This window comes from Triticum aestivum, chromosome 2B, assembly GCF_018294505.1.
Source record: "Triticum aestivum cultivar Chinese Spring chromosome 2B, IWGSC CS RefSeq v2.1, whole genome shotgun sequence".
Taxonomy (NCBI): Eukaryota; Viridiplantae; Streptophyta; class Magnoliopsida; order Poales; family Poaceae; genus Triticum; species Triticum aestivum.
This window is the reverse complement of record NC_057798.1, coordinates 78314976-78329009: the sequence shown is the minus strand read 5'-3', so window position 1 is coordinate 78329009 and position 14034 is coordinate 78314976. Positions and strand designations below refer to the sequence as shown.

At 47.1% G+C, this 14034-nt stretch overlaps 2 protein-coding genes and 1 long non-coding RNA gene across 3 annotated transcripts in view; 1 reads left to right on the top strand and 2 right to left on the bottom strand.

The window, feature by feature from the left end:
- The window catches only part of LOC123040540 (galactinol synthase 2-like), a 16228-nt gene extending 15831 nt beyond the window's left edge, over window positions 1-397 (bottom strand). The window contains exon 1 of the mRNA XM_044463354.1: window positions 92-397. Coding sequence (XP_044319289.1) covers window positions 92-397 — 306 coding nt within the window. The remainder of the gene's footprint in view (window positions 1-91) is intronic.
- A 6059-nt stretch (window positions 398-6456) lies between these two features.
- Window positions 6457-7136, top strand: LOC123040539 (uncharacterized). Its single transcript, XR_006418180.1, has 3 exons — window positions 6457-6499; window positions 6916-7001; window positions 7093-7136. It is a non-coding gene; the product is annotated as an uncharacterized lncRNA (long non-coding RNA).
- A 5386-nt stretch (window positions 7137-12522) lies between these two features.
- Window positions 12523-13469, bottom strand: LOC123040538 (uncharacterized). Its single transcript, XM_044463353.1, has 2 exons — window positions 13220-13469; window positions 12523-13141 (listed from the first exon to the last, which is right to left on the bottom strand). Exons 1-2 carry the CDS (start codon window positions 13433-13435, stop codon window positions 12755-12757), a joined length of 603 nt encoding a protein of 200 aa, XP_044319288.1. The 5' UTR covers window positions 13436-13469; the 3' UTR covers window positions 12523-12754.
- Between the last annotated feature and the right edge of the window lie 565 nt (window positions 13470-14034).

The window sequence follows — 14034 nt, the reverse complement described above, 5'->3', positions numbered from 1 at the left end:
CACTTTAGTGCCGGTTATGGAACCGGCACTAAAAGGCCTTACGAACCGGTGCTATTGCCCGGTTCTGCACTAGTGTAGGTGCTGTACGTACCTCCCAGATGCGGAGCTTGGAGTAGTTGATGACGTAGTAGGCCATGGCGAACTGGGTCTGTCTCTCCGGCGGGTACACGGGCACGATCTCGCGGACGAGGCAGCCCTGTTCGACCAGCTTGCGGCGGTGGTCCTCGGGGACGTCGGGGAGCACGGCCACCACGAGCGGGTAGGCGGAGTTGACGGCGCGGAGGCCCTTGGCCAGGCCCACCACGCCCTTCCAGTAGTCGCGGGAGCCGGCGAGGAAAGTCGCGTACGCCGCCCTCTTGGGCGCGTCCTCCACGATCCGCTTGAGCATGGGAGCCATTGCTCGCTCGATCTCTCTTGTCTTGCTTGAAAGAATGGATGAGATGGGTTCGTTGTGTGTTGTGGACTTGTGCGTGCTTGTGTTTGATGCTTGATGATGGACGATGGTGGTGCCTGCTGGCGTTTATATAGGCAACGGGGCTGGGTCGAGTAGATCCGCGACGAAATGGAAAGCGTAAAATAGTGTCTGGACTGGAATGTCTGAGATGAACTTTCCTAGCAAGCTATATTCTCGACCCGTTCATTTCGTTTCCTTCTCCTCTTGTGCGAACTTTTCTCAATTAGACAGAAGACCGCCATGGCCCCCATTTTCGTTACAAAAATCTCCCTTGATTTGTGGCGCCACCCTCTCTCTCTTTGATATTCTTGGTTGATTCGTTTCGGTGGATAAGGTGACAAAAACCAAACATTATCTTGTCGTAGATACCTCATGCCTTATATGGCAACTGATGACTTAATTAAAGATGGTAAGGAGTGATTTTGGGCGTGATACCGACCATTATTTCTACCACGTATGGTTCGTCGACGGATGGCATCTTCTAGTTTGACTTCAGTATATGCTGCTACTGTATTAAAAAATGGCATGTATATTGGCAAGAGATAATCAACCGATTTATCTATCCAATCCGGATAATATTAGTTCACCCGGAATAAAAAAGATACTAATATTAGTTGATTCAATCCAGTCCAATCCAATTGTAGCAGGAGCCAGTAGGTATGTCGGTTTTACAGAGAAAGGTGAAAAATCCAGACTACTTCAACCGACCTCGCGAGGCGCGTCCAGTGAAATCTACGTAGTATTTGTTTCCACGTCTTGCTTTTCTGTCTAGTCAGTAGTCACCCTGCATCCATCACGATAAAATGTTGTTTCTACGACCGCCAAGGAAGATCGACGGAACCTTTTGTGGTTGAGCTACCTTTCTCGGCGTGGCCCATGCAAAGGAATCCATCGACAGATCGATCGCGAGATAATTAATTAGCACATGACTGTGGTCAAATCAAACAACGAAACAAGGATTGCTACTAGCTAGTGCACTGTGTCATCAGCTCAGACGGATAACGGAATGGTGATGGAACTTGGACTGTGCATTGTGAATTTGATACTACTATACGACATACTGCTACTAATATTATCCCAGGCAAAGTGGTAGCGGTGCGTACGTGTCACGACGCAAAGGCGAATGAAATCGTACGCCCTGCCTACTCGCGTGCAAGAACCACACCAGATCCCAACCAACTTCTTGTACGAACTCAACAGGAAGCTACTGTATTGATCATGGCCGGTGCAGTGGTTGTTGTCACCCTTTTCTCCGTATAACGTACGTGGTGTGGCCGGTTAGTTAATTACTCTCCTATGCCGTGAAAACAACACGGCTGGCAGCAAAGAGACGTGAGGTCACTCTCCGTCGAGTTACTAACAGTATCGAGCAGTTCTCAATGGAGAGAGATAGCGAGTCTTGAGCTAACAAGATCTGGACGGTGAAAGCACATTCCGGTGCTCGTCACTTGGCAGCCAAGATCGAAGCGGCCGAAGCTGAGGATTTTTTTGTCCAAAAGGACCCCCTGCCGAGATGAATTGCCAAAAAAGACTGCCTCTGAATCAATTGGACAAAAAGGACCCCCTCAACGGTGGCGCCAGGCGCGGCAGGCGACACGTGGCACCTGCCGCCATGCCAGGAGGCGGCGGGCCCTACCGCCACCGCAGGAGGCGGCCACCCAGCCAGAACGGATTCCCAGCTCCTCCCGCGCCGCGACGGAACGGGGCGGGCCAGGTGGGCCCTGCCGCCACCGGGCGAGGCGGCCAGCCCTGGCGCGGTCGCTGACTGGCCGACAGGCCCTGCTTCGCGCGGGCCCCGCCGGTGGGCCTCGCCGCCACTGCCTGAGGCGGCCTCGCCTGCCGACAGCGCTGGCCGACAGCTGCTGCTGCACACTGGCCGAGGCGCGGGCCTTGCCGCCACTAGCGCAGGCGGCCCGTTCCTGCATGCGCGCGGATTCCCTTGGCCGACATGAGCCACTGTGGCAAATGGCGTTGATTCCCACGCGCGTAATAACGATGAATTTCACTGTTGCAAACTGGGCTGATTCCCACGCGCGGAGGACGACGAATTTCACGGGCGGGAACTGTTGTGCCGACACTACAGGGATGCTCCTTCTTTATATAGTATGCGTATGCTCCGTGCGCAAGCACACTCTGCCCTCCTCGTCTACTCTCTGCGTGTAAGAACAGAGAGAAAGCAAAACTCATTACACATTTCATTCGTGATTTAGGGTGATTTAGAGTTGGATTTTGAATATGCTGAAGTTGAAGAAAAGATAGACGAAGGTAAGATCTATCCATTTTTGTTGGTTTCGTTCACATGCATGCAGTTTGTACTATTTTTTTTTAATTCATAACTATGTGTTCTCTGCTGTGTTAGGTATTACTAGCACAAATACCCGTGCGTTGCAACGGGAGAAAACTGAATGTTATATCTAAGCATAGTGCATTATGGGAATTTTTTGTCAAACGCAACTTGTTTGCAACGTGATAAAAAGTTGACATTTAAGAATACACTTAGATGCATCCGCGTCCATACTTTCTATATTTTCATGGATCGAGTTTATTTAGCCAGTGCGTGCACGTAGGAGCAGTTGCAACATCCCTAAAAAAAAGAAAAAGAAAGGAGCAGTTGCAACATGCATTCAATCCCCACCCCACCCCGAGAGAGATCCTTTTGAGGAGTACGTGCCTCACCGCCTCCATCTTTCTCCTCCCGTGACCTTATCCACATCCATCACGGCTCATCCTCTCTTCTCCATGACTCCATCATCCAGCGCCCACACGAGCTGGCCCGCCTGTGTTCCAGCCGTGCACCCACTACTCCGTTCTCTTCGCCGACCGTTCCAGCGCACGCACGGCTCCATCCTCTTTCTCCAATCTCCTTCTCTAGCCCCGCACGGCTCTATCCTATCTTCTCAAATCTCCTCATCTGCGCCGGCGATGCGCCACTGTCCACCATCCTCTCTTCTCCAATCTCCTTCTCCAGCCCCGCACGGCTCCATCTCCACCCTCTCTGCTCCAATCTCCTCATCCGCGCCGGCGATGCGCCACTGTCCACCATCCTCTCGATGCGCCACTGTCCTTGTGGAAGGCTCGTTCTATCTGATCTTAGATAATCAATTGAACGATGTGGGAAAAGGCTTGCCGATTTCTCACACCGACGTGTCGCGCGCAGCCGCTTGCGTGCGCGCACAGCCACAACTGCCATGGCTGATGGCCTTCAGAGCATCGCCGCGGATCTTCTCCTCTATCACTGCTCGCCTTCATTCGTCGGAGCCCCAAGCACCACCTCCGTGGTACCTCCTGCCGCTCCTTCTACTCCGTCGTGGGGCTTCCTGCCGCGCCCCCTGATGCTCCTTCTACTCCGGCGTGGGGTCTCCTGCCGCTCCCCCTGGCGCCCCTTCTACTCCGCCGCGGCTGTAGCCATCCGCCGGCAGGGGCGCGCCCTTCACTTCTCCTGCTCCGCCGCAGCTGTAGCCGTCCGCCGGCAAGGGTGCGCCCTTCACTTCTCCTGATCCGCCGCGTCTACAAAGGGAGCGGGCATCTGGATAAAACGAAACAGGATTCGCGGGTTCAATTCATACATATGTAGTTTTTTCTTATGAAAACGGAACGTTTTTTCCAGAATCACTAAAACAGGGATAGCGGGTTTAATTCCTAAAAACCATAGGGTCCTTTCTGTAAAAACACCACAACGGTGAACCCGGAGACCCAATCCGTGCTTTATTATTAGGGAGAGATTAGGGAAAGATTATTATTATTATATAAGAAATATGCCCGTGCGTTGCAACGGAAGAAAATGTCACATAATTGTAAGCCCATAAGTATGCATCAATCCCTCCCCTACCCCAAGCAGGTCCACACCTTCTACTTCAACACAAAGCACTCAATGGCCTAGGCTCGAATCATCTCTCCATCTCGGTTTCTTCTTATTTTTCCGTCCCCTCAAATGCGAATAAAAGTGAAGCCCAAATCAATCTTCCATCTTATTCGAATGTTTTTTCTGCATCAAACTTAAAAAGAAATCTGCCCGTAAATTTATGCATCAAACTTGCAAGTTTGTAAAGATTGAGAATATTTCATGTCATGAAGTTTCAGATTTATTTCGCCAAAAAATTGAAGTTTCAGTTTTTTTATATTTTGTTTTCTATCTTTTTGAAGTTACTGTTCATGAATTACAAAACTCACCAGCCGTTTTTTATGTCACGAAGTTTCAGATTTATTTCGCCAATGAATCATGAGGGTGTCGGGATACATGAGCTAAAAACCAATCTCTACAAACTCACCAGCCGTTTTTGTGGACGGGCATATGTATATCAAACCTGAATGATTTACACCATTGCATACATCAGTAGATACGCACCGTGTGTATCCAGTGACAAAAATAAAACAAAAGCAGATGATAAAGCTTCCGCCGTCAAGTACTTGCCGTCACCTCCTTACATACACGTGTAGAGAACAAACCAAAATAGGATGAGATGATGAAGCTGTCGTCCACTCCGAGCATGCATGCTCCTAAGGTCAAAGAGACGTCGATCAACACCACGACGTAAGCATGCAACGCCATTCTTTCACAAGTACCTGATGGAAGTTTTGGGTTGGAGAGAGTTCCAGCTTGATGGCTGGAGAGGGCACGGTTTTAGCTGCTCCAGTGATGGCTGTTATCTGCCTCCTCGTCGTCGCGCCGGCGAACAGTCCACGGCGGCTCCGTGCCGGCGAGATCAACACATGCTTACCATAGGATTGTAGGAACATGGCATACCACTACCTCCATCGCTCCACGTTGCCTCGCCGTCGGCAGATCGTTGCCCAAAGTAGAACTGATCACAACTGTCGACGGAGATAAACAGGCGCATGGATACTATATGTAAACAAACAACTGCATCCGGCATGGATGAGAATCAAGGCACTCAGGGGCACTGTACGACGTATTTACCTGCCAATAACAACGTAAAACTTGTAGAGGACTATTCGTAGTTGGAGAAGAAGAGCAATAATTGGGCCTCGGAAGTGGCTTTGATTGGCTCGTAGGCGGCCTTTAGTAAGTCGGTTCGGCCAATGCTACTGGCCCTATCGTCCTCATCGGTTCCCAGCGTCTGGCACTATTTGTTGTCATCATCATCATGCTGGACGTCGATCCTGGGTGAGTGTTCCTCCTTCACAGCCAGACCAGCACAGGACGCGATGAATCCACGAAGCTCTCATGGTTCACCACCACCTCTAGTCTGCGGCTCTATACCGATCCAGCGCTTGGCCATGGAGCTCGATCGTTCCTTCGCGCAGGTTTGGGATCGTGCTTGCCCCGGTTGCAGTCGAGGTAGGATCAAACCGAGCTTGCGGGGACTCGCGATGGCAGCCAAGCCGAGCCGATCGACGAACCCTAGTCTCTCGAGAAAAGAGGAACCGAGCGAAGGATGAGACGAGGTCCCGGAAGAGAGGTCCGGGCAATTTGATCGTGGAGTCAGGTGCCCTAGTTTATCAGCAATGCTACACTTACGTAGATCATCCTACGTAATTAACGTAAAGGCCCAGCTGGGATTCTCTGATTGGCTAAAAATCAGGGCAAGGGCCCCACCGCCTGAAAATCAGGGGGGGTGGAGAGTTTAGTGAGGAAGGTTACGTAAGAATTTCGTAGCAGTTCCGTAAGTGTAGCATTTTTCCCTAGTTTATATCGACGCAGAGAACCGGGTCTTTCCTCGTTGCATGAGTCCGTTACTTACACGATTTGATGATGCAAACACACACGAATCTTTTGTGATTACGCTAGCGGGGCAGGAGCTGAAGGCCCAAGTAGACATGGCCCAGTTGATGGTCGCAGGCCCAGCCAAGCAGCGGACGGGCAGACTAACAAAAAGATAAAATAGTACCACCTCGGATAGCGAAAATAATATAGATGAAAAAATGAAAGCGTAAAATTACGGGAAGAAGCGTATTGTGACGGTGAACCCGGAGACCCAATCCGTGCTTTATTATTAGGAAGAGATTTCATCAATTTTTGGAGTCATTTAGTGCTTCAGGAGTAGGATTTGTGTAGCAAAGTGAACTACGAAGTTGAAGATCAAGGTATGAGCTTTGAAATACATTTATTTATTTGTGCATGCAGGGTGGTAATTAGTTCGTCCTTTAGCTCGTTATTAGCTATGTGATGGTAGTGCTTAGAGGTTAGAAATAATTTCAGACAAGAGATGTAGCATTTAAACTATTTTTTGAAATAGTAGGTTGAAGATGTTGCATCAATGTTAGGTGCGTCCATTAGTATTGACATGCGGGAAATCTTAATACGGTAATTAAGAAAAAATTGTACTGTAATTGTTTATTGCATGCGGTATGTTATTTCATGTGGTATGTTTATTTTATGTGGTATGTTTATTAATAAGTCTATAGTTAGGAAACCGTAGGTATACTTTGCTATGTCGCAATAATCTAAATTTTATATGTTAAGATTAGGTGCTAATGTACTTAATGTTGTATGTAATTAGGTAAAATAATTCATCTTAGTAGCAAACAAGGAGGAGAAGACGTGATTGAAGAAATTGTGTTTCCATTTTCGCTGTCCCATTTTGAGGTGATGAACACATACATGGAAGTGCTATTATCATACTTTTGTTAGCAGGAAGAAAAATCCGTGTGTAATATTGTTGTTAATGTGATAATAGGTTGACGAGGTTCATATAGTACTGGCGACGGATATTTATTGGAATTATTTTGACGCTTAATTGCATTCGCAAGCACATCCATATTGGAGCTAAGGTGAAAAATGACACTGTTATTTTGTTAATATTTTTTGTATTGATGTACTATTGTGAATAATGTGCATGCTGCTGCAAATATTATTATTTGTAGGTAAATGATTGTTATCGTATGATGTGAAAAAAAATTATATAAAGCCGAAAGAAATTAAATGTTTTACTCATATGATATTAAAATGTTATTATCGTACTATTATGTTTACTGGTTGTTTGGATAGCGAGTAATTACCATGGGTTTTGTCATAACCTATTGTAAGAAAAATAGTTTTTACTAATAGTCGTTAGAGAAAAAAGAGAGTTTTAGTTTGTGACGCTCGTAGACGAGTTGGAGAAAAAAAAACTCTAAATACCTGTTAACCAAACAACCCCGAAAAGTCTAAGCAAATGATTCTAAAAACAAAATGAATATTTGTAACGAAAATACGATTATTATTTTAGTTGTCTGATATGTAAATATTGTCATCGTAGTACTACTAAATGTTCAGTTACTAATTGTTTGAAATGTAAACATGTATTTTGGTTAGGTACTATGGAAAATTTATTAGTGTACTATGGAAATGTCTTACGGGACGGTCCTTTAGGGGTGGATGTGTCCTTGTGTGAGTCGACTACAGTTGTAGTTAGAGACATGGTGAACGTGGGTTACGCAGCTGTCAGAAGGTGCATCCGAGCGGTGTTTGGCCCAGGGATGCAAGGTATCAATGGTGAGATCGAGCGCGCTGCCTTGCCGCAGAGAGAAGACCGGAGGGGTCGAAGGACGGCCATAAATTTGAGCCAGTGGATCGGCGAGAATTGCCCTGATTTGTCCAAGTGGGCGCATGCTCACGACACCGGGGCTCGGTATGGAATAATGACCAGCAACATGTCAGAGGTGTACAATGGTGTTCTTAAAGGGGTGAGAGCCTTGCCTATCACAGCCCTAATTGAAGAAACTTGGAACCGAACATTGTCATACTTTGCAGACAGGGTTACCGTGGCTAAAGCACAAGTTGAATTGAACAAGCCATGGTCCGTGAAGATGCAAAGACATCTGGACGAGAAAGCAAAGAAGTCCCAAAGCCATGGGTGCAGGAAAGTGGACGCACTTAGGAATAAGTGAGAGGTCAATGTGCGAGCCAAGTACGTTAAGGGTCACCACAGAGGATCCAAAAAGCAAGCTGTCACCCTCGGCCCAACGTCATGTGAGTGCACGTGTAACAAGCCCAAGCTTGAGGGCTACCCTTGTAGTCATGTGCTCCGGGCGGCTGCAGATCAAAAAATCAGTGTTGAGCCATACATATCACCGTACTTCAACATGTACAATCTGTACAACACTTGGAACGGTGAGTTCTGGGCTTGGGGCATTGATATGAACTACAAAATGTTGTGGCCAGATGGGCCAAAATGGGTTCCGAACGCCGAATTGATGAGAATCGCCAAGGGACGACGTCAGTCTAGGCGTCATCGCAATGACATGGACCATAGCCAGATGGGAGAACCAAGGCGATGCCGCGTTTGTAGGTGTCCTGGACATTCACGTAGGGAATGCCCGTATCGAGCGAACAACACCGCATGATGTGTTATTGATCTCTTTGTGTTATTGTATTTATATTTATTTTAAATTGAATCTCTTTGTATTATTGTACCCGTGATGTTAACTTCAGCTAATTAATGTAAATTATATCTCTTTGTACTATTGAATCTTTTTGTGTTATTGTATTTATATTTATTGTACATTGAATCTCTTTGTATTTTCTTTGTATGTTTGTGTGCAGGCTATGGCTGAAGTGACGCGGCTTTTGGAGGGGCCCCATGACGCCGGCCACCGTTGCCATCTATTTTTGAACCCAAATAAAGGACATGATTATCAGAGTTTCAGACTTCGAACCATAAAGAAAACCTGGCCAATACACAATTATTTCATTCCTCACCTTGACGCTTATGGACTACATGCTTTTGCTAGGCTCACATCAAGCGAAGACCAATCCCAGTTACGTTCGGACCCATCCCTTTTGACATCCCTCGTTGACCGATGGAGACCTGAAACCCACACCTTTCACTTTCGTTTTGGGGAGCTTGCACCTACACTGAAAGATGTTTCTATGATCCTTGCTCTTCCAATTAGAGGTGAGCCGTTAGTCTCTCCACGAGTGTCTAAAACTTGGGCACAAAATATATCAGACCGTCTTGGGATGACAATGCCAGAATCACAACGTACTGGTGGCCCTCGTGGCATCCCACTCACCTGGCTTCATGATAACTTTCTTAATATTTCTAGCTTCGCTGATTCTGAGACGAGGAAAAGACATTTGTTTGCGTATTTGTTGTGGCTCCTCGGGGTTATGTTTCCAAATTCACATGGGGACGTACTTCTCCCTGGTCTCATCTACATTGTGGAGAAGATGGTAGATGAACCTTTACCCGAGCATCCAAAATACAGCTTCGGTTCAGCCATTCTATCTCATACATATAGAGGCTTATGTGATGCCACACAAAAAACTTCCTTCGCAAAAAAAGCTCCATTACTTTATGTCCCCTACGAGTTTCTACAGTTATGGTCCTGGGAATACCTCCCTGTAGGACGACCTCGTATAACAAATCCCATACACCCATACGACTATGGCGAGGGCAGCTGTGTAACTATGGCGAGCAGGTGGACAAGGGCACGGAAACATTGGTCTCCAAGTATAGCGAAAAATTGTTACCCTATATACCACCAGCAGTTTGAGGCACTTGATGAGTCTGTAGTCACATGGAACCCATGGACTCAGGAGCATGTACAGATGGTCTTTAATATACGACCCATCACACCAGGCATGTTGACCGATAGTGCATTCTGACTGACTCGCTGCTACTTATTGTTCATGTGGTGTGTTGAGCCTTACAACCCAAAGCGTGTCATGAGAGAGTTTGGTCTGTATCAGGAGATTCCACCACCTTTTCCAAGATGTACTGACGAGGAAACCCATAAGTAAGATGTGACCTCCCTAAATAGTTAGTGTCCTTTTTAATTTACTAAACTCACACTTTGTTACATAATTTGCAGGCTAAGCAATATGGGCCACGGTTGGAGTCTTTACGATTGGAGGGAGCGCAACATTCAATGGGCACAGAAGTGGGAAAATGACGCGCTAGCAGATATAGTGTATCAACTTAGGTACATTTATTTACATTTTATTTACATTATTCATCACAACGGTTGATGTTATTATATAATTTGCAGACCGTACGATGGAAGTACAGCTCAAGCGTACAAGCAGTGGTACTGCATCAGCACGCGTACAAGCCTGGCCGGTCAACCAGCTACTATACCAACAAATCTCACGCAAGAGGAGCAGATGCAAAGACCTGTCGAGCTGCATGCACCTTACTTTCATGACCGGGCGGTAATCACTAATAATTTTTTCATGTCCATCATTTCAGCCAAATAACAACAAAATATTTTTTCCAGCTTCAAACTGCCCACGATATAGGGCAGATGGCGACGGAAAGCATGCCGCCCAGGGCTGTCAAGTCATTCAATAAACGTGTTAAAGAATACATCGCAACAAAGTTGAGATGTGGTAGAGGCGACGACGTTGTCACTGGAGCGTACAACATGCCAGTACCGAGGTCAGCCAGACCAAGTGCGGCGCCGTCGTCCAGACCGAGCGAGGCGCGTACAAGCCATGGGCAGCGAGGGGAGGGTCCGAGTACTACAACGACATTGCCACGACATGACTCTTCTCTGCCACTACATCGCTCTTCTTCGGTGCTGCTTCGTCAGGGGCAGACATCGCAGGACCATGGATGGGCTTGGATTCGATGCCCGAGCTGTATCTTTCCCCAAACCCATATGCATACACTGGATATGACACATACACTCAAGGTGACGGATCTCAGCCGTATCTCTCCACGCGAGGGATCTCCATGCCCGAGGAGACTCGTGTCCCAGATTTAAACCAGTACCAGGTAGAATGTCCAGATAGTACAGGCGAGGGATCTGATCAGGTAGGCATGTTTACATTTTAATGCATTTACAGTGATATTACATATTATCCTCTAACAGATTTTGTTTACAATGTTTCTATGTGCAGGGCATACCTGATGTACATTGGAACGATGAGTACACCCAACCTGGCGACAATGTTTACGATGTAGATACGGATTTCTTCAGAGAGGACGTTATTGTCCCATCTTTTATCCCCGAGGAGTCACAACAACCATACGCCTACAATTACGCATCAGGTTCGCAACAAGGATTACAGACTCCACCACCTATGCAAGAGTCGCAGACACAGGAAGACCAACTGGAGTACGGTCGCGGTCTTCGTGTACCTCGACCACCTAATCGCTTGGAGCTTTCCGGCCTGAAGGGAAGGCCAGTTGGCCGTCGTCGACTACAATGATTCATCTATGTGCGACCCATTGTATCTACATATGTCTGTATCAGACTTTTCGATTTGAACATCTATGTATGCTGAAATAAAAATGCATCAGTCAGGAACAATTTTTCCCGCCTATATCTCCCGCCATACTATCCCGCTCCACTCTTCGGCTTATGTTTTCGCGCAACCCTTTCCCCTCAATATTTTCCCCGCCAACGCTTTCCCTCCATATGTTCCCGCCACCCGTTTCCCACCAACGCTTTCCCTCCATATGTCCCCGCCACTCGTTTCCCGCCATATGTTCCCGCCAACCCTTTCCCGCCATACTGCCCTCGTTCTTTCCCGCCATTTTCTCCTCTCTACCTATAAAACCCCCTTCAGACGGAGGTGGATAAGCATTCGAGTGTAGTGTAGTCGAGATGTTCCATTATCCTTTCGATCGTAGTTTTCACCCTGGGATGAGCAGGACTCTTCTGAGGCTAGCTACCGATTTCAGGATGGACAATAGATAGTTCCATGGGACGAACTCACCGGTAGTGACACCATAATGAATGAGTTGGCTCACCAATTACGTAGGTCTGGGTGGCCTGAAAGGACCTATGAGGAGGTACGTAAAGAACTTCTTAGGTTGCGTGCAAGGTGGAAGAATGTAGTGGAGCCGAAGAGTGAAACTTTCAGAAGGACTGCAGAAAATCATCCATTTTTATGGACTGAGGAGAGCAAGGATGAAGATGATATCTTCATGCCGCCGCTTCCGGGTGCTGCATCATCAAAGGGCAAGAGTTCTGCATCGTCTAAGGGCAAGAGTACTGCATCCTCGAAGAGCAAGAGTTCTGCATCGTCCAAGGGTAAGAGTTCTACATCCTCGAAGGGCAAGAGTTCTGCATCGATGGAGGATGACGATGATGCCTTCATGTAGTTTTTAAGCTGTATTCCAGTTCTACCGTTTAATTCGGATGTACTTGCATTATTAGTTTGTACTCTCTTATTGTAGGGCATTATGTTCTATCTTAATTTTATTTTGTAGTTGTTGCACGATGTTCGATATTAGTGGAGGGAAAGAAAATGCCACTACTTTATTCTAAAACTATATTTTTTTCCACAGCGACACGACACAACTGAAAATAAGATACATTGTAGGAATAAACCTACATTTAACTCCTGAAATAAAGCTACATTAAAGTGCAGAAATAAAGATACAAATGATTGCGAAATTTAAAATACTACCACAGGAATCTACTGAGTCCAGCGTGGATATTTTCCTTTTCCATCGCCAGATTCTTCTGCTGCCTTGGCCTCACGAGCCCTTTCTTTCTTTCTCTGCCTCTCCGCCTCACGAGCCTCCTTTCGCTGTCGTTCCTGCTCCTCCATGCGACGAGCCTCTTCCCTGTTTTTCCTTCCCATTTCCTGAAAAAACGGTGTTGCTCCGCATAGTATTCTTTTAACTCTCTCTCTTGCTCTACTTTCTCCTCAGCTTCCGCTTTCTCGCGTCGCTCTTCCGAAAATAAACTATTCCACGCACGGCGACTTCTTTCACGAATATCGGTCACTGCCCAAGCCGGCTTCTCCGTGTCAATCCAATGATAGTACATGCACAGAGGCGGAGGAGACTACAACAAGAAACAAGAATGTTACTAAAGAATCAATGAAAATACCAACAATATCTATTCGTGATGGTTAAAGCATACCGGAGGCTTGTCGTACTCTGAAATAGCTACGGCAGGATCTTCCTCATAATTGGCGCACATGAAAAACTTCATGCCCAACGAATCTGAAAAATCCGTCACCTCCTTCACCTTGCAAATATCGCCACACCAACACCGCAGGACTGCCACCCCAGGAGGCAAACTTGCAGTCTTCATTTTCCTCGGCCTAATGCTTTGATCCGAACAAGGCAAACTCATATCGACTGAAAAAAATGTGTACACTCTTTGCGCACTGGCGATTTCTAGGATGGCTGGACGAGAGCCTTGGTGTCTTCTTTTATAGGCTCAGACGATTAATGATGGCAAGAAAATAAGCGAGAACAGAGGAAATTAGGCGGGATATTTTAGGATCCCTGTAGTGTCGGCACTACAGAACCAAAAGCAGGCATCAGTGTCCATATCCCCGTGCGGAAATCACGCTCTTGGGTGCTGTCACCTCACCTGCAGCAGCAATTTTCAAAGCATGGGAATGAGCGCCATTTGCCACAGTTCTCATGTCGGTCACACTGCAGATCCACACTGCAAGGAATCAGCCCAGTTTGCAACAGCGAGCCCGTGAAATTAGCACACCGCATCGGATTCCCGCTCAATCATGAAAATCAGCATCATTAGCAATAAGCAATCACATACACGTGGGAATCAACGCCATTTACCACAGTGCTCATGTCGGCCCGGGAATCAGCGCGCGCATGCAGCAACGGCCGCCTGCGCTAGTGGCGGCGGGGCCCACGCCTCGGCAACCGAGCAGCACCAGCTGTCGGCCAGCACTGTCAGCCAGGTGAGGCCGCCTCAGGCTG